The 25013-nt window shown below is 36.5% G+C and overlaps 1 protein-coding gene across 1 annotated transcript in view; it reads right to left on the reverse strand.

Annotated features, from left to right (window-relative positions):
* Window positions 1–556: 556 nt before the first annotated feature.
* Window positions 557–25013, reverse strand: part of FGF10 (fibroblast growth factor 10) — an 83881-nt gene continuing 59424 nt past the window's right edge. Inside the window, exons 2-3 of the mRNA XM_070411881.1 lie at window positions 9682–9785; window positions 557–5221 (exon numbers count right to left, since the gene is read on the reverse strand). Coding sequence (XP_070267982.1) covers window positions 5024–5221; window positions 9682–9785 — 302 coding nt within the window. The 3' untranslated portion in view covers window positions 557–5023. The remainder of the gene's footprint in view (window positions 5222–9681; window positions 9786–25013) is intronic.

Consider the following 25013-nt stretch of genomic DNA (forward strand, 5'->3'; position numbering starts at 1 on the left):
CGCTGAAGTTGTACGAAGGCATATGTTCAATTGCAGTTGTAATGAGGAACACAGGATGGTTTGATTCTTCATTTGCTGCGCTCATCTCCAGAGGGTGCAATGGCCTATATTAAAACAGGAACATAGACTCTTTTGTGGAGGATAATAAAATATGCAAGATAATCCACGCCATGTGAATAGCTGGTTGGCATATGGCTTTTCTCTTTGGGTCTAGAACTGTTGTCCTTAGCTTCTATCAAGGAAAAGACAAATGGAAATGTTCACTATTAGCCACATGGGAATGAGATCAATGACTCTGATCTCCTTAGTTTGCTTATGATTATTCCATGTTAACAAATACATGTTGTTCACAAAAGTGTTCTTAGTGGATATGCACTTATAAGGGCATCTTTGTGTTGTGTTATTTTCTAAATCAGCAAAGGAAAAGAAAAATGCACATTATGAAGTTTTTCGTTGTCTCATCCATTGTACACAAGACATAGTAAGAGATATAAAGGAGGCTTTTTCACTTTATTTCTTTTTTTATTTTACAATGAAAAAAACAAACAAACGGCATTTCATTTTTAGATTTTATTCTACATGTTGATATACTTGAAAATACTACTACATACTCCTGTATAAACTTAAAGAAAGACTTATTACGTCATGTTGTGATATAGGCTAATATTTGGTAGGAGGACCACCTTTTGATTTCATGAAAACTTGCATTCATCTCAATGATCATTCTCTAAAGTTTGCAGAATTACACTGAGCCTGGCTATAGTCAGGGCCCTACTCTTGACTTTAAAACAAAACAAAATAAGACAAGACAAATACAATCTTTCCCTTTTAAAAAATGCAATATAGAATAAGATCTTGAAATCTCTGATTTGAATAAATAGGTGAAGGCTAATTAGAATTAGTGAAAAAATGCGAGATTAAAAGATGCATGTTTAAGTCAGTAGTCTCATTTAAATAGATGTAGCTAAGAACCATTTTTGCTTTTGCCCTGCCCAGCACTGCCCTTTGGTGCACTGCTGTTCCTTAGTTCCTGTCGTGTGGGGTGCAAAATCCATACCTCGGCAACTCTGGTCATGTGACTGAAACTTGGTCCATCACAATGCCCGCATCCCTTGTCATACAGATGACTCTAGAGCAGCGGTTCTCAATCTGTGGGTCGAGACCCCTTTGGCGGTCGAATGACCCTTTCACAGGGGTCACCTAAGACCATCCTGCATATCAAATATTTACATTACAATTCATAACAGTAGCAACATTACAGTTATGAAGTAGCAACAAAAATAATTTTATGGTTCGGTCACAACATGAGGAACTGTATTTAAAGGGCCAGAAGGTTGAGAACCACTGCTCTAGAGGTTGGTATGTTATTTAGACTTGGCCGATACAAGTCATACCTAGGCTGTTTCCATTGTAGGATCTTGAGAAGAAGGTCTTGGGTTTTGGAGTTGGAAGGAAGTAAATTGGATGCAAGGAATAGCTGAGAACATAAAGCCAGTCAGAGATCAGAGGGCATGAGAGCCATAGGGAGCAGATCATAGCTGCTTCATGTCCAGTGCTGGTGGAACACAGAGCTGCCCTTTCTTTCCAGTATTCCTCCCAAACATCCCTCTTTTTTCTTACTGCTTAGTTTAAGTTGCAAAAGTCCTATCTAGTGAAATAGACAGGAATTCGTAATGAATGTGATATTTGCATGTAAATGGGCTACTTCTACTGGATATCTTTCCTTAAATATGTCATGGCTTCCTACAGGCATCTTTATTTACAAAAAGTTTGGACTTCATTGACAAAGAAAAAATGAAATTTACTTTTGTGAATAGGCCTAAACCCTGAATTAACAACATCAAAATTATTAGATCTGTGCAGCATGAATGTTTATCAATTTAAATAGTGTCTGTAACCTTGCTTGGGCCCTGGATCCAAGTTATTATGTTGAATTCTTTTCTCTCTCTACTTTTCAAATCAAGTTCATGGGCCTACTCTATGCCCTTGAAATCAGATTTTGCAGCCTCTTGGCTTTTCTCCAAAAGTCTCATTGTTTCACAAGCCATCCTTATTTTCAATTCATCCTTCCCGGTCCACTGTGTAAATAGGTGGACCTGCGTACTCAGGAGAAGTCGAACGCATTTGGTTGTTATTAGAGGAAGGATAGCTGACTCACACATGTAAAACATTAAAGAAATCTTACAAATGTTTGAGTGATGTTTTTTCTGTTGTTGTTGTTGTTGGAGGCTGTGGGGCATTTAACCACTTCCTGTCAGGCACACTCAAGCTTCTCTCTGTATTACCAGGTATCGTTTTAGGCTAATAAAATAAACAAGGACACTATTTTAATTTTCTTTTCCCAGCATTTTTATTAGTTTACTTAAATGAAACATGCTATACACTGTGCAGCCTTTCGGAAGGTGGGAGGAGGGGGGATTCTATATTGTCACGAGGAGTCTCCCCAGGGCCAGCACTCCGATGGACACGCATTTGTGGCTGATGTACCTTGACATTGTGGTGGGGTGTGAGGGGGAGCACGATTCCCATAGAGTCAGAGCTCCCGAAATAATGATGCTTTTAAAAATATATACAATATTCAGGGCTGCAACTGCTTTTCCTTCAGTAGCCCAATGCAGCTGCAAATGGGGCCAGTATTCTGTCTCTATATCGAGCAAACATGCCATTTCTGTGCTCCTGTGTGTGTGCGCGTGTGTGTGTGTATTTTAGGGGGAGAGGTAAGGGCGATGTTTTCTATTTTTGGCTTCTGCCAGCTTTGATACATTTTGCTGGAAGCTGTTTTAGTGTTTTGAGTACTATAATGATGACTGCTTACACGGTCTCCTTGGTAATCTAAACGACTGTGTGAAACACGAATCCAGTTTGTGCCCTATTTGCTCTTACCGTGGTCATCTAATACTGTATTTGTCTCATCAAACGTTTAATTTGGGTTGTGGGTGGTCCATCTTCATATGTCAGGTGCAATTATTATTTTAAAAACAAAAGAACCAAGATAATCTAGTTCTGATAGGAATGCATTACACTACAGCTTGCAGACTCAGTTACCAATTAAATGTTAACATATAGATTCCAACCACAAAGATTAAACATTTTTTTAGTATCTCATTTGTTAAAAAGCAAGTTGGAAGGCAGGTACCATGAAAGGCAATGTTAGCCATAAGCCTATTCACTGTCTCAAATGCATTTCTTTTGAAATACCAACTTTTTTTTAAAAAAAATGAGAAAAATGAGATCTTTTACAGGATTACTTTATGGGAAAGTTTCTTAATAAAGCTAATTGTTAAATAACAGATTAACTGGAAGTGCTGGTTAAACATTGACACAATTAAGGTATAAGAAAAAGTCACAAAACACCAGCCTTTCTAGAAGTTAAACTTTAGTAAAGAGACACATTTAGTGAGTCTTTTTCTTGTACCAAAATACCATGTCCAAACAATAAACAGGCCTTTTTAAAACAAGAAGTATGAAGGTAAAATTGCAGCATCAATACACTCATATATATATCACTTGAAATAGTTAGAACAAATAGTCTTTTTCTACATTTTTAAAATCACTACAGACACTGCAAATAAGGCTTAAGTATTTATTTAGTGGAGTACAATGTGTGTTGACCGGTACACTCTTACGTCCTGTTTTCTATACCTGCTCTAACAGAATGAATTTCGATATGGTTACATTATGGAACCTTCCAAAGCTCTTTGAATTTACAGAAAATGTGTTTTATTTGGTTTTGTAGAGACTAGATCATACAGCTTGAACAGGTTGTTCAGCATATGGTTACACATATACCAGGATATCTTTGCTCAGATTAAGGCCCTGGGAGAGTTGCACTTCGTACCAAATTCCTCGAGAGTTCCTTTGAGGGAGATGCACAAGGGGGAATTATAAAGGGTACTTACATATGAAGACAGCCTCACCATCACCTACCACTGCTAGAGGTGGCAGACAATCGTTAGTAAAAAATGAGGCTAGGCTACTAAGGTGTATTTAACAACCAATTTTCCTTCTTTTATATATTCCTGGAGACCCATGGATGTATTGGAAGGGAAACATTTAGCCTTCTGGTCTGTTTCTTAGGAAAGAAAGCCTTAGCAGTGATACATGTTTTTAAATGATGGCAGACATCTGTCACTCAAGCCATGCCCCCAGCACTGTCGTGTGGGAGGTTGACAGTTCTCATTGCAGAAGTGCAGACTAAATCAACGATCGCCCCCGAGCACTCACAATGTCATCTCCTACTCTTGAAGTGTTTGCCAAGTTCTGAAATCACTTTGTCGTGAACATGCCTGTGGTGTGCTGAAGAAAAAGCAAAGGCCAGTCAGAGGGCAGCTGCTGAGGACACTCTTTAAAACCCCGAAAGATATTTAACATCCTATTAAATAAATAACTTAGAAGGAAATAGAAAGGGATGAAGGCAGAATGCACAAGCATACCATACTATTTGCTTTGTTAGAACAGTTTTACACTAACATGTGTACATCTTTTAATCCTACCCAATGCTCCACGATGCCACGCCCAAAGCTCCTTCGGTTGTGCACAGAACATGACCCAAGTGCTTTCCAGTAAATGCTTGCGTGTCTTACTGCTCATTGAATCACTCGGCTGGAATGAGCAATGAAAGTCTTTGACATGAGTTCATATTCCATAAATAACTTTTCTGAAGATCATTCAACAGATTGTTCCATGTCCTTTAAGTTCTATCTCAGAGGTTAAAAAAACAAACAAAAACAAACATAAACAAAAACTTAACCAAGGAACCCAGCCACAATGTTGTTCGTTTAGGAGTAACTTCTATTCCATTTGATCCGCCTCTATCTGGATTATAAGGCATGACACAGAACTAATGAGAGGAACATCATACATCAGCAGTGTGTACAAAAGCCTTTAAAGACTTCCTTTCTTTCAAGCAAGCAGATGCCTGCCATGCGTCTTTGCCTTTTGAGCTACTGTGTTCATGAAGAATACCCACTCTTCCTGGCCAAAGAGCCTTTGGTTCCACTGCACCCACAAGCCCTGGCTGCTTCTATGACTGCACCACCATTGGGAGGAAATGAGCGGAGGTGTTTTTCCTTCGAGTTTTCTGTCCTCTCCTGGGAGCTCCTTTTCCATTCAAGGCCACGTACATCTGTCTCCCATTGTGCTGCCAGTTGAAGGATGCATAGGTGTTGTATCCATTTTCCTCTATTCTCTCCTTCAGCTTACAGTCATTGTTAAATTCTTTCTGCAAAGTAAAAACCAAAATCTTTTATTCTTATGTTAATGATACTTGGTTCCATTGGACTGGAGCCAGCTGTAGAACCCCAGTTCTAGGGTTTGTGTGCTGTTGACATTTGTATGCAAGGTGTGCACTTAATAACACAAATTCAACAGCAGAAGGTAAAACTAATAACTCATAACTACAAAGCAGATTCTATGTGTGAAGACAGGTTATTTACTTTAATTGATCATCATAGACCAGGGGTGGGCAAACTTTTTGACTCGAGGGACACAATGGGTTCTTAAACTGGACCAGAGGGCTGGGACAAAATCATGGATGGAGTGTTTGTGTGAACTAATATAAATTCAAAGTAAACATCATTACATAAAAGGGTACGGTCTTTTTTTTTTTTTTAGTTTTATTCATTTCAAACGGGCTGGATCCGGCCCGCGGGCCGTAGTTTGCCCACGGCTGTCATAGACTCATACTGAGGCCCTTTTACAAAGCTGGCATGCCTTGAATATGATGTGGTTTAAGTACCTAGAACGATGAAACATTCCACTAACAATATTTGTGATGAGTCAATGATCAAAAATAGTGTTATCAAACCCCCCTTCCCCCCTAGAGTACTGACTAGGGTGCCTCATGGGTAAAATTAAATTATAAGAAAAAGGTAGGTTTTTCAAGTGTTTAAACTTTATCTACCTATAAATCCACAATAAACACATCCACATTGATGAGAAAGCGGATTAATATTTCTAGATAGCCATGCGGCCAGGAGAGAAATGAGTGTTTTTCTCTCTTCTAAACACCAGATTTCTCACTTTTGTAAAATTATTTACAATTGTCCATAATTTGGAATTTTGATAGGTTTTATTCTGAGATCTAGGAATGATGGAAAAGTAGGAGGGGAAAGGCCTTTCTTTGTGAATTACCATATCAAAGAAATTATAAATATGGTGACTAGCACTGGCAATGTTGTATAACCCTGAAGACTTTGATCTTGGGAAATTCCACTCTATAGCTATAGTGCTTTGGCTTTGTTTCAAGTGACCATGTGTTTTTAGGGGGATCTTTTGGGACAAGGATTGATGTCTTATTCATTCCATAAATCCAGGATCTCACTCTGGAGTTAATAATGAAGGGGAGGTGCCTCACTAATTTCTAGACTCTGGCTTCAAAAATGTCATTCTTTCCTTATACCCAAACTAACACAGTCAAGAAGTTAAAACTTGGGACTTTTGCTCTTCTAGTTCTACGTTCTCCATCCAAACCAATGGCATTGTAGGCATCTCTCAGTTGACGGGTCTACTGGTCAGTTCAAATAGTTTCTCTCACCTCAGTGCTTTTTGAAATTTCTACTTAATTTATAATTCTTGAACATGTGTATATTTAAATATTCAGGTTTATGTGGGCTAGATCATAATTGTGAACATTAGCAGAATCATCATAAACAGGTATAGTTTATGTTAATGTGATTAGTTTAAGCTTTGTTACCTGGAATTAATTTATCCTATGTGATTCTCTTCTATAAAGTAATATTTAAATGTGGTTTTCAAAGAAGATATGATTTTTTTACATGAATAATTACATTCATTTCATTAAACAGGGTGCAGTTTAGACACTGGGAGGATAGAGAAAATTTTAGATAATTTTATATTTGAAACAGAGTTGTATAGAGAAGTGGTTATTTCCGCCCCCCACCGCCTTGAAAAAATTTATACAACAATGCTTCTTAAAGTGAGGTACACCTGTAGCAGAACCCTCATCTCAGGCTTTTTAAAATATTTAGACCAAAGCTCACATGCTGTATCAGAGTCTCCACAGGAGGCCCTAGGAATCTATTGTTTATAGCATTTAGGTAAATCGTAAGTGTTAACGTGTTTTGTTATGTTTTGTTTTTTAATCTAGGCTAGAGCAAGATCTCAAAGTAGAGTCTTAGTTTAGAAAAAGGTTTTGAATTTCTTTAGGATACCAGGTACATTTCTTTGGTCCTTACATCAGGCCCTTTGAAGGCTTCTTCAAACTGAATTTAAACAAAATTCAGTTTTATAATTTATTTTCTTAATTCTGTCAATCAAGAGAAAACTAATAACACAATAGATGCATTGTTCAAAAAATGAATAATGAAAACATAAGAGGTATAGATTTTCCCACAAGGAAATGGAGGAAACTATGCAAAAGAATAGAATATGGAGCTGGATTAATCAATGATTCTGGATGCCTAACTGATATTTTTAAGAAAGCTCATAAAATAAAATAAAATTGAAGACAGGAAATTATAAGGGTTGTCTCCTGACATACAGAATTATATTAGGTGTGTGCTCACAAATTTTGATGGCATACCCTTTAGATGCAAAGTTCCCAGACCTGTCCATCCTGAACAGGACATCCAATTTGAGGAGATTTTTCATTTAATTTAAACAAATTATCATTTTTCACTCTTCCTAATGATAATGCCAAATCACAAGATGATGCACTATGGTTAGAGAATGGGTTTCTCTTTGAAACTGGCTGGAAGTGGAGAGCCTATATTGTAATGAGCTGAGCTCACTGGAGAGGTAGTTAGGCTTACGCATTACACAGCTCAGTGGACTGCATGGTTCTAAGTGCTGAGGAAATAGTGGAGAACAAAGCAGACTCTGACCTCTTAAAGTTCACAATCTACTAGGAGAAGACAGTCAACAAAAACACATTAATGCGCCTAGCCAGTGTGGCTCAGTGGTTGAGCATTGACCTATGAACCAAGAGGTCATGGCTCAATTCCCAGTCAGGCCACATGCCTGGGTTGTGGGCTCAATCCCCAGTGTGGGGCATGTAGGAGGCAGCCAATCAATGATTCTCTCTCATCACTGGTATTTCTCTCTTTCTCTCTCTCTCCCTTTCTCTCTGAAATCAATAAAAATATATTAAAAATACATTAGTGAGAGAAATATATGATAAGAGCCATTGCAGGTCACTAAAAAGGGTGCTATGATAGAAAGCACGGGGCACCTTTTTCAGATAGAGATAGAATGAATGAATTCATAGACCTCAGAGCTCAGAAAGAAACATAGGCACAGCACATGAGCTGTGTCAGGATAGAAAAAAATGTGGGGCAATGAGAGACAAAGTATTTAATACTTCTATGACATACTTAATTTGAGAGTTACTCATTTCTCCTTGATGTCACCTTTTTAAAGAAGTATACTTTATCAATTAAAAATTATTTCAATCTTTTATTGCAATTACATTATTTTACATTTTCTCCCTCAATCTAAACTCATATTAGCTGGCTTTACTTTAAAGCATTGGTTTTGGCTGAGTGTGCGTATCAGTAGCTCTTTAAAGAATATACATACATTTGGTTCTCTCACCCAGTAAATCTGGTGATAGTAGATTTAGGAGAGACCTGGGCACATTCATTGAAAAAAAAAAGAAGAAAAAATGCCTCAAAGATGAGTATGTTGTGAACCTCTAAATAGAGTCACTTTCTAAAATACTCTATTACTCCTCTAGGCTCATTAATAGAGCAACATATATTGGAAATTTTCAACTAAAATTTCTCTGACTCCCCCCACCCCAACCAAAGGTACCGACCCAACGTATGTCTGACTCTCCAGTTATAAGTGGACCTGATAGGAATGAAATACAAGGCTGTTCTATACCCAGACCAATTATGGAATCGAGTTGCAATGATTCTCAAATTGTGGTTCCCAAACCAGTAGCAGCAGGAACACCCAGGACCTTGTTAGAAGGGCAAATTCTTATATCCTACCTAGATGTACTAAATCAGAAAATCTGGGAGTGTGTTTTCATAAGCCCAGTGATTTGAACACATGCTCAAGTTTGAGAGCTACTGGCACTCCCATCCTGATGTTCATCAACAAAAGAAGTTTATGTACACATTTTTAAGTGATATTTCCTGATTCTGGCTATGGAACACGGGGATGTATGTAACCAAAGCACCGGCTGGATACCAGCTCCTTAATGGAGTGAATCACTATTGTCTGGGTAGATAAAATTCTGGAGTTGATTGCATGGCACACAAAATGATACATTTTTTGATATGTCTTCCCATTTCAGATTTTAACAGAATACAAAACACCCAAGTCTCTGTTTCATCTTCAGCTCTAACACAGACACATTAAATGGTTTTCTATTCAAGATTGTTGTTTTCAGTGATCCTTTCTAAGTTGTCTGCAGTGCCCGTGCCAGTTTGACCAGATGCTTCCGTGAGAATCTGACTGGTGAGCAATCCAGAACATTGACTGACGGACGCCAGCATCAGCCTGTGTGGTAGGCTAATGGGTGAACAACAGAGGAGATTATAGAGTTGGAAGAGCTACCCTGCCAGCCCTTGAAACTGTGCTGAGCAGCCCACTGTGGCTCTATTTACTAGCAATGGAACGATAACAAAGCTATTCAATGTCTTCGGGAAACAGTCCAAAACTGTGGTAGTAATTTACTGCAGTGAATTTTGAAAATAAAAGCAGAATACTTACTGAGCCATAGAGTTTCCCCCTCTTGTTCATGGCTAAATAATAGTTGCTGTTAATGGCTTTGACTGCAACAACTCCGATTTCAACTGAAGTTATCTTCAGGATACCTGAAACATACAATTACAAAAGGCTACACTTAAAGGAGTCACATAAATTCAGTTGAGAGGAAGAAAAATGAGAAGAAATGACTGAGTTTATTTTTGATGGTTCTAAAACAAAAATATATTTTTTAAAAACTTGGAAATAAAATGCCAGCTTCTTTCAATGTGCCTGAAAACCCAGAAGCTGTATAAAAACAGGTAGTAGTTCTTTAAAAGAATTCCCCTGTATTTTACTCTGAGAATATGGGGAAATATTGTTTTAATTAAAATGCTTCCTTTGCTAACTCTGCATTTTCAACCCCATAAATATTGAAACAACTCTACTCATCTTAGTCTAGATTTCACAAAAACTTATCAGAGCGCACATCTGTATTATGGTATTAAATTAAATCTGTAGCATATGTCAGTAATATGTCAGATTTGCCTCAATCTGTAAAAATAGTGGTAAACTATTTCTTCTTTGTAGGACACTTAGATAAACTAAATCTTTTGCCTACATTTAACTGATAAATTGATTTTCGGTAAATGTGTTGACATTTTGAGGTGCAGAGTGACTAATCCCACACTCACATTATCTTTAACACAGCAGGATCACTACTCTGGTTTGGGAGGGAATCCATCAGCATTTTTTAAAGTTTTCTTTATTTTTCTGGAAAGAATGGAAAATTTAAGTTTTCTGTTTTTGTTTTTTTTTATTATTGTTTGTTTTTGTTTTGTTTTGTCTTGTTTTCTGGCAAGAATGAAAAACGGAGGGAATCAGTGACTGATAGACAAAAGACCTTTTCCCCTAATACATGAGTTTCGGTTGGTGCATCTAGAGATACTTTTCTCTGAAAAGTTTCTTGGTAACGAGGGAAAAGGCATTTGATATTCTACTCAAAATGCCCACCTATTTTAGGTTAAGTAGGCCTTGGGTACTCACTACTTACTTCTTATTTTATGACTCTTGGGAAAGCTTTCTCAGGGTAGGAAGCTGCACTGTGGTGATCAAACGCCTCGGGACCCAGAGTGGCGGGGTCTGAATCCTGGCTTCACGTTTACTAGTCAATGAATGTAGCAGACGTCACTGAACTGCCTGGCATCTCAATTTCATTTGTAAAATGGGCAACATAAGAGCAGCTCCCTCATATTCTTGTTGTGAGGATTAAATCAGAGATACATATTAAGTAATTAAAACTTGCTTAGAGCTTAGTGACTTCTTAATTATTATTAGAGGGAAGTTTTCCTCGAAGAGTTCTAGATTTTGGAACTTCTTCCTGAACAGAACCCACAAATTCCTACTGACTTAGCCCATACAATCTGGAAGTTGATCATATGTTATTATTCATCACATACTACCTAGCATAAGTGACACCATCCTGAATGTCATTGACACACTGTATTTATACTCTTCCCAAGGGGAAAGAGTGGCTTGTTTTCAAGACATGAATGGCTCCCTTTCTTTCACACGTTGATGAGCCATGTGGAGGTCCATAGACATGCTTGCATTCCCCCAGGCAAAGTTGGCATAACCAGAGAGACTTGTGCCAGAACTACATGCCAGGGACCATTCTGTCGAGGTATCCTAAAGGAAGTGTCTGGCCTGACACAGCATTCTCTCATTAATAGAGTGAGATGGATTTTTATTGACAAACTCAAACTAAGGAAAGATGATGAAAGGTGAAGGAGACTTTTAACATCCATTTTCTTTACGCTGGTAGTTGCCTTCAAGGTATGAACTCCCACACACACATTCATTTACATATTGTAAGACATACTTTTTTTGCAGTTTATTTCTTTAGTTCTCATAACAATCCTATAAGGAGATATTGCTATTTTGAGTTGCAGATGAAAAAAATGGAGGATACTGAGGTTACATAACTCACATGTAAGGTCATTAAACAACACAGGCCAGGAATGATGTATCCAACATTTGAACCTTGGCTTTTAGAATATCTTACTCAGAATCTCTGACTATTTTGCCTCTATATCATATCTCCCTACTCTTTCCTGTTTCAGGAATACTGTTGGAAAACCATCTGACAAAATGACTCATCAAGATAATAGTGTTTAACAGGAATACCACCGAGGACAGTGTCTGATTTTAAGAAATAGGAATCTAATGGACTTTATGTCATAAGCAGAAGATATGGAACAAGGCAGATGCTAGGAATCTTGGGCAAAATATTTAGGCTGCTATTTACTTTGCCTGTTCAAGAGGCAAGTAAGCACTGCCAGTAAATTGCAAGGTGTTCCCTATGTTTGTATGATTTTGTAACTGGAAACTGTTAGAATGAAAAGTAATGAAGGATGATTTTAGCAAAAAATTTTTTTAAAATATATTTTTATTGATTTTTTACAGAGAGGAATAGAGAGTTAGAAACATCGATGAGAGAGAAACATTGATCAGCTGCCTCCTGCCCACCCCCTACTAGGGATGTGCCCACAACGAAGGTACATGCCCTTGACCAGAATCGAACCTAGGACCTTTCAGTCCGCAGACTGACACTCTACCTACTGAGCCAAGCCGGTCAGGGCTTAGCAAAAACTTTTTAAGGTGAATGAGAAGTAGTGGGATTAAACTATAGTAACAGACTAAGTTGGGAAAAGGAAACGTGTTGTGATGTAATTATTACTAAATCCTTGACTGATTATTTATGAGAGTGTATTGCACATGGTAGAGCATATTTAGCTTGGAAATCTGTGGGTTTCATTCTGCTTTGCACAAAATAGGAACTCAATATTCAAGAAATTCATCAATCGATTCACCTCTTATCCCACTCTATGACTAGCTCACCTGGAAAGGTTCAGTATACTTCAAAATAGAAAGAGGGAAGACGTAGGTGATGTAAGGTTCATTCAAATTCTGAAAATAATTTTTTGGATACATCATATGTTAGTAAGTCATAATTTGATAATCTTGTGGGTGATGGACAATGACTGCCTTTGTTATAAATATCTTTGAATGTGAGAGTGATTTTCTGAGAAACTCCTCAAGTCCAGAAGACTTCTCTATTTTTCATAAAGAATCTCTCCAGTGTTCTCTGTTCTTTGGTGAGCATGATCAAGTTTGCCTATACAAGTATTTTTGGAAAAAAGCACTAGAATTTTGTTTGACAATTTTTAGAGTAATAACTTATAGCTCTATATGTGTATACCTTGATGTAAACTTAAATGCCAACTGAAGGACAGCTTCCTTGGAGAAATTAGGGAACAGCATACAGAATCTCTCTGTATTTCTCACAACTGATGTGAATCTACAGTTATCTCAAAATTAAACTTATAAAAAGCACTGTTTTGTCACTAAAAGAAACTAGCACCTGAAAATTATATCATCAATAGAAAGAAACATAAATTATATTTCCCATATATTTAGATATTTTGTAAATTTAGACATTCTTATAGTGAAATTCTGTTATTTATATTAAGTTGTAACCACATCAGTTTTGCTATCTCTCAAAAGATGAATATGACAGGTGGTATTGTAAATCGGTTTAAGGGCTTTTGAACAGTTTCATACATAGGAAGACCTATGAGGAGAAGGGCACCCTTTTGGGAAATGATAAAAAGTCAAGTATGGCTCTCCTCTTGCAAAGTCTATGTTTTATTGGGAATATAAGACAAATGCAGAGAGAATTCCAATAAAACATATGAAGTGATAGTGAGTACTTAAATGGAAGACAAGGGAGGCGAAGATGAAGGCAGTTCATATTGGCTGAGGTTCCAAGACAGACCAACTATGGGAAATGAGACCTGAACTGAGTAAGAGATAACCAAGGAAAAGGGGAAGATAAGCAAAAACATGATGGCGAACAATATGGTGTTTTCAGCAACAAAATTATAGTTTTGTTTACCAATTAGAATAAAAGGAACAAAGGCAGGAAGTTGTAAGAAGTGAACCTAGGGAGTTAAATCAGACTTAAGTTATCAAGAATCTTATATGGAATTTAGGCAAATAAGAAGTATTTTACCTAAAAATATATAACTTTTTAAAGAACATATTAGAAAAAGCCAACATTTAGCAAATTCATTTTAGTAACTAATAGCAATCTGTAAAGTTTATTCTGAATTATATTTGGAATCCTAAATAGTAAAGCTTGATAATCAACATTACAAAGTGATTGTGACATCAATCAGCTCCTATTAATGGGAAAATTATACCTAATGATGCATCATCACTATAGTAATGGGGAGGATTTTGTAAACTGTTCCAAATGGAAATAACCTATTAGTTGTAATTTTCATGTAAGTCATCTTTTCTTTGAAATTGCAGGGCATGCTATATTTTGATGAATGCTTGAGTAATAAATCTAAGGAGGTGGCCATTCACAAGTATCTTTCCTAGTTTATGATTTTCATTTCTAGGAGAGTAACATCTGACCCGTTTTCTCCCCAGCAAATCATTGGACCAAGATGATTTGGGTTATTAGAATAAGCAAGCTATTGTACTGAATAGTAACTTTCTCCTTAAATATTTTTTTCATGGACACAACAGGAGAAAGTAAAAGACAAAACTTCAATAAAATGGAAAGATGGGGAAGGTAGATGTAACCAATAAATGCAAAGTCCTATTAATCTTTTTTAGATAAACAGAATATGAATAGAAGAAGGAATCCTAAAGATGATTCTGCTAACAGGTATTAAGTACAAATGTGCAGGGTTTGTGTTGGCTCTCACTCTGGAGGGGGCAAAGACAAACAACACACAGTCTTTACATTCAAGGAGTTTTAAAGCTGAGTAGGATAATGACACAAAAAAACTAAAGTAATTGCAATACAAAAATATATTAAGTGTTATATCAGAGGGAAAAATGCGCTGTTATGCTGTTATGGCTTTAAGTAGTAAAGAAGTCGTCCTAGAAAAGGTGTTGGTGTTTGAAGTGAGCCTTTCAGGAGCAGGATTTTAATAGGTGGGGATTTCTAAAGTTGAGGGGAATATTCTGGGCAGAGAAAAGTAAATGAGTAAAAACAGGCACAAGGAGGGAAGAGAGCTCAGCGTGTGCATGAACCACAGTTGGCTTTACCACCAACTGCACTTAGTGGGGCCACTCTCGGTAAAAGTGAGGGCTCTACTTTGTTGACTAACAGTGGTGCTTTCCTGGGTGAGGAATCTACTGTTCAAAAAATCAGTTGTGAAACTTGGAAGCAGCTCAATAAATGTCAGAACCTCACAAATTCAGAATCAGTCACGTCTGTTATTTTTCTCTAAACATTTTAACTCAAAATAGATTATAATGCTATATAATCTGATAGTTTTAGTCAATGTGCTGAAATATATCATGGTTAGTAAAATGTAATACTCAAATCCTAACATCTCTAAATTAAATCTCTCTCTCTCTCTCTCTCTCTCTCTCTCTCTCTCTCTCTCTCTCTCTCTCCTAAAAGGGTTGATTATATTCTAATATAGAAAAACCCATCGAGCTCCTTGAGCTTGTTGTCTCATTTACACTATATACCTCAGAGATTGTGTGGCCAAACCCAAGAGTGTGGGGCTCCATGGCTCCAAATGTGATCTTCCTTCAGAATCACTGTGGGTCTTATCACTTTGAACCACAACAATTGCAGTGGTCTTTGGTTATTTATTTAAAAACAGTGCATAGTTCATAATATGTCTTCATATATATTTACTGAATGAATAAATGAATCAATGAGTGGTCCTAATGACTGGCTGAGTACAGGAAAACTGGGTATTCATTAAATACAAGCTTTTTTCTTTTGTCACTAGAATCATATTTGTAAAATCTTGAGATGCATTAATATCTCCATATCCAATTAAAATGAAACTGAAAGTAAAAGGAAATGTCAAAATGTTGTATGCGTTAAAGGAAAAGTCAATGAATTATAAAAAATAAATATTTAAAATTTATTTCTAGGGAAATTCTTATAACCTGAAATTTCTTTAAAATTTCTAAATAATAGATATATGGCTCTGCAACTATTTGTTATTAGAATTGTGAGGAAAAGTTTCTCAAACATGGATCAGAAAGGCCATCTAGGGTGTGAGAGCTCTAGTCAAGGCAACATTCTCAGTTAAGAAAGCACCATTTGGCCTAGCCCTAGTGGCTCAGTGGATGAGTGCTGACCTATGAATCAGGAGGTCAAGGTTCAATTCCTGGTCAGGGCACATATCGAGCTGCAGGCTTGATCCCCAATAGGGGGCGTGCAGGAGGTGGCTGATTGATGTCTCATCACTGATGTTTCTATCTCTCCCTCTCCCTTCCTCTCTGAAACCAATAAAAAAGCCCCATTTGGAGTAAATTGATTTTAATGACAGTAGTAGCACAAAAATCAAGAACTGACTCAGAGGGGCTCTCATGTGTCAAGTGCTTTCATGTCTCATTTAACAGTCACAAATGATATCAGGTAAATATTATGTTCTTAAAATGTTGACACGGGGCCTTGGAGAAGCTAAGTGAATTGGTGAACACATACGCACTACATAGTATAGATTTGGTATTTGGATCCAAAGCCCATTCTCTTTCCAGTACATTGAAGGCTTTGTTAAATAAACTTGAAGATAGCAATATGACAAAAGCAATGATAGAGTTTTACCTTTTTAAATACTTTTCTTTTTATTATAGCAAACACTTGATTTTTAGATTTCAAAAGTATTTTGGAGAAACATATAGTTTTGTCAACACAAAGGAATTAACTTTTACGTAGTTTAATTTTCTAGGTAACTAAAATATTATAGCTCTTAGACTTTAAATTTGAGCTCCAAGTTATTTTTAACAAAGTTCACTCATTTCTTTGTTCATATGTAGAGATGATAATCAAAATTTACTGCTTTTCTTGATGGTTCAGAGTCATTATCAAAATTAGGTCTGATGTTGTATGCATGCATATAAGCATAACCAATGGACATAAGACACTGGGGGGTAGGGGAGGCCGGGGGAATGTCAAGGTGGGGGGAAGGAGACATATGTAATACTCTTTGTAATACTTTAAGCAATAAAACAAAATTAAAAAAAATTAGGTCTGATGACTTTGCTATGAAAGTAGAATGCTCTCAGGAGCTGATAAATTAATACGTAATCTTGTTAGAATTGAGTCAAAATATGGGAAAATTTTGGTAATATTCTTTTCTGAATACAGGACATGAGGTTTTTTGTAGCAACCCTAATATTTCTTTTTTTATAGGTTCTTGGATATATTCTAAGAGTGGACATCTATGCAAATGGGATGTTAAATTCCAGGGGAAACATAAAAATATTTAGCTTTATGTCTAGCTGTATTAATTTTATCTTTCATGTCTATGATAAAACAAATGTAGTAATTTTTCCTGTTGTAAAAAATAATAATAAATAATTTGCAAATGATTAAATAGGGTGTAAATTTGCTTCATAAATACTGGTATTGAAAAAAATTAAACAACAGTTATTTTTTCAGCTGGTAGTTAATCCATTGACACCCTTGAATTTGTTAAAAACATGGTTCTTGATAGTAAAACTCTACTTTAGATTTAGGAAGTCCAATACATTCTGGGCTTATATGATCATGGCCAGATAAATATATAGTTTTCAATATCTAAATAATATCCATCATAATAGTTAGACATATTTCAAATAACAGATGTTTTCACCTTTCTTTAATGCAACACAGAACTAAATTAAATGTAGCCTCAAAACAATTATGTGAGCTGTTGGACTCCTACCTCCCAAACACACAGCATACAAAGGACCTTCCTGAACATTGTGCTTAGACACTGGGCCAGACTTTAGCTTGGCTTCCATCTGAACCGTCTGTGTCCCTAAAGGTACCCCCACCCTCATGCTGAGCTCTACTTGAGAAAATTAAATGATACCAAACTGCAAATTGTGCATTGTGGCAACCCCCCTTGCCAAACCATAGCCAGTGATCCTCCATTACCCGGTTCTGTAAGTTTTCATTTCCAGACAGCCTCTAGTCAGTATCTTTTGTTCCACCTTTTTCAATTCCCTATAACCCTTCTTGGCTCCCGATCTATTCTTCCTTAAATTTTTTAGCCACCTCTTTCTTAGATGGAGTTGAGCTCCGTGAATACTGCAGTCTCTCTCCCTCACTGCAGTAATCTGAACAAAATCTGCTTTGGCCCTTGAACAAGCATGTGGTGCTGGGTTTGGGTTTGACAAATGTAATTGTCAAACACAGTGGCAAATTCTAAAACTTGTCTCAATTTGAGCTCAAAAAAGATCATGGATATTATGGAGTAGAAACTATCACCGAATACCTGGGTAGCATGTGCCCAGTAAAATATTTCACAAGTGGGGCATGCAAAAAGAAAAACGAGAAGGGAAGGAAAGCACCTGGCTGAGGGGGAACAGAACTATGGGATAACAGAACTGTTTGTCTTAGCTTAAGGACCCCACACACTTTAAACCTGTATAGGATTGCCTATATGCTTGACTCAACAATTTCAAAGACTTCATCTAGATCTAGCTTAACTGTCTAGGAAAAGTGTCAAAATGTACCTAAGTAATTTTTGTATTGCCTACATATTTCCCTGTTTCATTTCTGCCACTCTGCTGCCCCAGGTCTGTTTGTCTCTCCCTCCTCCCCCCCACCTCTCTCTCTCTCTCTCTCTCTCTCTCTCTCTCTCTCTCTCACACACACACACACACACAAAATGAAGCAAGAAATAACCTCATGCACAGATTTTTAAAGGAAACAGCAAAGCCACATTTTATGTGATGAAATTTATGGGGGAGCTTGGGTGTGAATGAGAGGAAAGTTAAGTGGTCGCTCTAATAAGCAGAACTTGTCTTACATCTCAGCTTTGCTACTTAACTAGCTGTGTCACCTTGGAAAAGTCCGTTATACTCGCAGAGTCTTCGTTTCCTTGGGCTAATTGCCTGTAGCTCACAGGATTGCACAAAATCTCAGTTGTGGATATTGAACAGGTATTTACTGTGCTGAATCAGGAATGCTGGCAAGTTAATCAGTCTTTTATACCAGTGGTTCTCAAACTTGAGCATGTTTTAGAATCATCTGGAAGGTGCCAGAGCATTTGACTTTCCAACAATTTCCCAAGCAGGGATGATTCTGCTGGTCCCAGGACCACACACTGTTCTATAAACTATGACTCAGAGATACAGCAGGCCTTTGATATAAAAAAGTATTGACAGAAACATGTGCAGAGAAGCAGAGCCACAAACAGGAATAGACACAAGTAATTGTAGCAGCTTAACATCAAAGAAAATTTTGTAAAGAATGTGCAAAGAAGTACTGGGTTTTGTCCTGCTTGTTTTTGATAACGTGGGACTTTTCACCTCTGCATAATTGTGATATGTGGACTTGGGATTTGTTTACAAATATACTTCACTGTTGTCTATAGTCCGTTTTTCAGACTTGCAATGAGATTATTATCAGACTCTTTGTTGTCCTCTCCTTAATAAGAGTGTGGAAGTATTGGTGGAAACTTAAGTGCCTTCAACTATTCCTTGAAGTATCTTATAGACATTCCTATAGGACTAATTGTGTTGACACTCTAGGAATTACAGGTCTATAAGGCTCCCTTAATGCTATGCTCAGGCCAAGAAATTGCTACAAATCAGTAGGGATTCACTTGATCACCTATCCTCCACCCAGAGTTAAAGGCATATGCTTGCTCTAGAATGATCTCACCACCTTTAAAAGGAGGATACCAGAGTGGGCTAATCATTAATGTATGTCTGGTCTACCTTGTACTATTATAGACTCTGACTGCCTGTTCAGCATAATGCAATAGAGCTATTTAGTTTCTCTGTTAGCCACAGTTCTTTCAGATACCCTTGACATTCATTTAGAATTGCAGATGGAAACAGGACCTGCGATCACAGGCTATCCTGATCGCTTCTATATAAGAAGATACATCTTCCCCAATATGCTAAAGACCAAAATGACCTTTTATAGTCTCACCTGGTACTTCAAGTATATAATAAATGCAGTGATTAAGTTGGCTTTATTGATATGCACAGTGGCAAATTCTAAAACTTTTCTCAATTTGTAATGTAACCATTGTCATTGATCTAACTTTAAAAGTATTAGAAACTGACAACGCAATCTATGAACAATATTCCCGTGTTGTCAGTTAGTTGTTAAAGTGTGTTAAAGATTAATATCTTAGGGCATTTTTATTGCAAATGAAATGTGACTCTGGGTTCTTCAGTGTTGATCATTAGTCACTGAGCCTTGGAAGGAGATTCTACCATTCTGTATAGGAAGGAAGAGTTTTACATTCCAACCACGTGAAAATAAGAGACAGTCACTTGCAATGTTATTGCTGCTGGAAACATCTATAGAGAATTCAAGATGATGCTAGAAAGGTATTATGTTCTAGTGAAAGACAACCAACTCCCTGAATTAGACCTACTGTGATCAAGGAGACATATCAATTGTGAAAATTTCCCCCTCCCCCTTAAAAGACTAAGTCATTATAAATTATTTTGAGAAATATTCTATATGCAATCAAAACTTCTAGTCAAGTCTAATGCAGAGCACAGATTTCAAAACCTCAAAATCAACTAAAATTACTAAGTAAGAAAACCTAGTCTAGTTTATTTAGTGAGAAAAGTTCAGATCATTTAAGGCTTAAGATAAAGCTAGGTTTTTAGTAAATTGTAGATTCAGAGATGAGCTTGTCGAAATCTAGAGAGTGTTTGGTACCTCTCTGATTCCTTGCTTAACAGATGACACCTGGAAACCAGGGACAGCGAGGGACTTATCCAAGTACCTCTGGAAGATTACAGCCTGGAATAAACAGTTAGTACATGTTTTTTCTAGTCCACCATGAGGCTCCTATAAACATTTATAAACTGTTGGCAACCAGGCAAAGATTTTATATCTACTTAATGTTTCATAGGCTAATTTATCTTTTCATTACACAGAAACAATTCATCCTAGTTGAGCTCAATCACTGCATTTTACTAATTAAGGAAGAAAATGTCTAAAGCCAACATAAAGGGTTCAAGGAATTACTCCATGGTGTCTTTCACTAAATGATCATCACATCAATATAGATAATTACTTTAAAGATATTCCTATAAAATGTCTACCACATTTTCTCAAGCTCTTATGACCTTCTTTAGGGTAACAAATATAATATAGAATATCTTTTTTCCTCAGTTTAATGAAAAGAATAAAATGGGTCAGTAGAGCACATCTTAATGTTGGGTTTCTGGCAAGAAAAAAAACCTTACTCGATGCATTGAAGTATTCACAAATTAGCTAAGCATGAACATCCCTCAGTTGTTTCAAATACTGAATGTATGTTAAGCTTTAAGGTGCAAGCTCCAGGCTCACTCTGAACATGTATATTGTAAATTTGTCAATCTTTCTACATAGTATGGAATCCTATATAATAAAAGGCTAATATGCAAATCGACCAAACGGTGGAACGACCAGTTACTATGATGTGCACTGACCACCAGAGGGCAGACGCTCAATGCAGGAGTTGCCCCCTGGTGGTCAGTGTGCTCCCACAGGGGGAGATTGCTCAGCCAGAAGCCAGGCTCATGGCTGGTGAGTGCAGTGGTGGTGGCGGGAGCCTCTCCTGCCTCCATGGCAGTTGGACATCCCCCAAGGGCTCCCGGACTATGAGAGGACACAGGCCAGGCTGAAGGCCCCCCGCCAAGTGCACGAATTTCGTGCACCGGGCCTCTAGTAAGATATAATCAGCTTCTTAACTCTTTCAAAGATTATTTCCATAGTTACTTAGCAAGTGGGTAATTATTCTACTTGCTAAGAAATATAAATATTATCATGGGAATGTGTATTTTTTATTTAATTGTGCAAAAGACAAATAACCCAATATATTATGGCATTTTTCTTGCAAATGAAATGTGACTCTGGGTTCTTCCAACTTAACACTGATATGTTGCCATATACTAGTATAAAACTACATTTCTGTAACTCATGATATTGAAATAAGAAATTCTGCCTTCAGCTGAAAAAGGGAAGTTTAATCAAGACACTCATGAAAATCACGGTCCCCTGAACTGAAGACTGCCCTCCTTTGGCCATACACCAAGGCAGAAGTGATCCTTTATGCTTAAAGTTCATGGAAAGGCCCTGTCATTGCCATAACACACAGCTGGCAAAGAAAACAGACCTCTGTTCTAGGTTGACACTGGAAGAAAACAGCATCACATTCATTTCTAATCACTAGTAAACCACACAGCCAGTATTTTGCAGAGTACATTGGAGGGGAGACTTTCATAGAAATCAATTTAAAGTTTTTTTCTGGCACTTAAACATTATATTTTGAGACAGTACAAAAGCACATATTAAAACTCAGTATAAGAGTCAAACATTCTAGCATAGGCAACATGGGAAAAGCAACATAGGGCTAGGAAGAGATTTTCTTAGATACTATTTACCTTAACCACATGTGGGTGAAAGGAAGGTACTATTCCTTCTTTAATGAGAAGCAGCTACAGATTGATATTAGATCCAACATTTATTCTTTATTATTCTTTGTAGTTATGCATGGAAAATGGAATGCTATCTGTGTTTTAACTCTCAGCGAACATTTTTGTTGTTTCATTAATTCTTGAGTTGATAAGCTATCTTTAAATAAATTACTAGACAAGAATTCTACCTGACACATTATATCTGTTTTACCATGATAGACAAAGCCAGGAATTGTCTCAATATTACATCTTATTTAAAAACCAATGCTTAAATTGGTTTAAAATAGTAAGCTCTTGAGAAAGGGCACAAGTGCTTTAAGAGAAAACATCTATCTGATCCAATTTTGAAAGTGAAAACTGATGGATAAGGGAACATTATACATGGGTGATGGTCTCAAATAATCACTTAGTGTTAGGAACCATTTGAAAGCTTTAGAAAGCGCTCAGAGACAAATAAGTGGATATATATATATATATATATATATATATATATATACTTTAGATAAATGTTATTTCATACTAGTTGTGGTTCAAGTCTTAGAAAAATGTTCTGAATAAAGCATGATGAAAGCTTAGCATTTAAGAGTAGAAAGTAGATTGCAACTACTATGTACTTGAGTTCTCATGAATATAAGATATTTCTGATTACAAGAAAAAGAGAAAAAAGGAGACCAAAAAATAAAAGTTAACAAGGAAGAAACACTGAGAGAAATGAAATTACTGGACTTATTTGATTTCGCATAACTCGCATTAAAACACACATTCAAACCATGCTAATTACAAATATCTCATTTTAATCAATTCATTTTTTTCAAAAAATTGTTAAAACCTTTAAAATTTTGGGAAAAAAGGAACAAAATTCGAAGAAAAATTATCTTAAACTATTTGTAGTATATACTACCTTATCCACTAAGGTAGTATATACCTTAGTGGATAAAACTCTACTTAAAGTTTGACGAAATGTTTCCATTGACATCTATTTGTCAAAATCTGAAAGCATTTCTCCCAGAAGAAATAGTCTTGTAATATAATTTAATTAATATAATCAGTTGAAAGAAGAACCTGAAATGACTTGCTCAATTCTGATTAGTTTGTAAAGTATTGTCAAATAATTAAGTTCACCTGAAGTAAAATGACTCATGTATAATAATTTATGATGATTAAAATTTTGGTTCATCAAAATGGGACAGGGGAAAGGACCATAAATATTTAAAAATAATTTGTCAAATTGCCATCAAAATAGCAAAAACACCACCCCAAGTTAAATCTCCTTCAGTTACCATTTATCTCTCCTTTACACACAATACAATACACAGATGAAACCTATATAATTTTTATTAACCAATGTCACCCCAATAAATTCAATTAAAAATGGCAAAGACAATTCTCAGTAAAGTGGTTGGCTTTTTAGCAAGTCAGGTTAATAAATTAATGGAAATATCTATAAAGAAGAATGAGCAACAATCAAGAGTTTCACTTAATTGCTAGTTCAAATGTTTCCTCCTCTACTACTGATTCTAGAAGGTCAGAAAAAAAACTGCGATTGCAATATAATTTAATTAGTACAAACATTGAAGTATTTCAGTGTAGATTATTCTTGGGTAAGATTCAAAGTAAACCCTGTTAATTTGTTTTCATATAAGGATCTTTATAAATGAAGTCCAAATAGATGTCAAATTTAGTATCCCAATATAATTTTAGAAAGGAATATACTTGAAGTTTCCATATTTTACAAAAACAGGCTCAGAAACCAGGATCCATAATACAGCATACAATTCATAGTCACTGTTATTAAACAGATACAGAAACATGCATATCTGTCTTATACAAACAAATTGGTTAGAAAAACAATTTTAAAAATTAAAACCCTAATAAAACAGAAATAAATAAATATAGACAGCCCTTAAAATGTTTAAAAAGTTTGATTAAACTATGGCAGAGCATGGGAATGAAACTCAGAAATAGGACTCTATGAAGAAAGTTTTACTTATGGATAGGTTACTATGTAGCTGAATTTATTTCTTTAGACATTGATATAAGATCTAGCTATATTTCCATGTCAAGGAAAAATGCTCAGTATGCAGATTCTGATTCTTTCAAGTCTGATTTTTGATTATTTGGCAGAAGTGAGAACTATGGCGACGACAGAGAAGAGAATTGGGCTGGAGGTGGGAAGAGACTCAACTTGTCCCTGGTTTATTTAAGCATGAATCTTCCATTTCTCCATGTGGACCACATTTGTGCTACCAGTACCTATAGCAGGTACCCAATATAAAATCATGGAATAATAATAGTTTATCTGAAAGTAATATGCAAAGTTCCTTTTTAACTTTGGCAAACTTAGTTTCCTCTGGAGAGAGGAAAGGGAAGCTCATCTCCATTGGCAGATATTCCCCCTGAATCTGAATGTGCCAACTCTATCCAGGATGCTCAGTGAAGTAACATCAGAAGCCAAGGAATACAGAGGAACATACCACTCTCACTCCCCCCTCCACATCCCTGTGCCCCAGTTGGTATTCCATCCTCAGCATGATCTCACCTTATTTTTTGTATTCAACTCAAAGTAATGAACATGTACCCTGAAGACCTGTTACCAAATATAACCCTGTGAAAATCACATTATATGAAAGTCACCAAAGGAGCATAGAGAGTCACTGTGATTTGCATGTTATAGGAAGAGAAAGGGTACAATGGAGTCCCATGCCTAAATCAGGAACTATTCTGCTCAGTCTTTTCCTATGAAAGTCCACTTGCTTCAACCACAGCAAAATTCAAGGGCAACTTTGTTCCCCTTCCTTACCTAGGTGTGCAGTCATAAGAACCTGTTTTATAAGGTTAAAAAAATGTCCCCTAACCACAAAGTCTAGTATCTCAGTCCATGGATGTTC

This window comes from Myotis yumanensis, unplaced genomic scaffold (assembly GCF_028538775.1).
Source record: "Myotis yumanensis isolate MYYU_CA2020_CCGP unplaced genomic scaffold, mMyoYum1.0.hap1 SCAF_4, whole genome shotgun sequence".
Lineage (NCBI taxonomy): Eukaryota > Metazoa > Chordata > Mammalia > Chiroptera > Vespertilionidae > Myotis > Myotis yumanensis.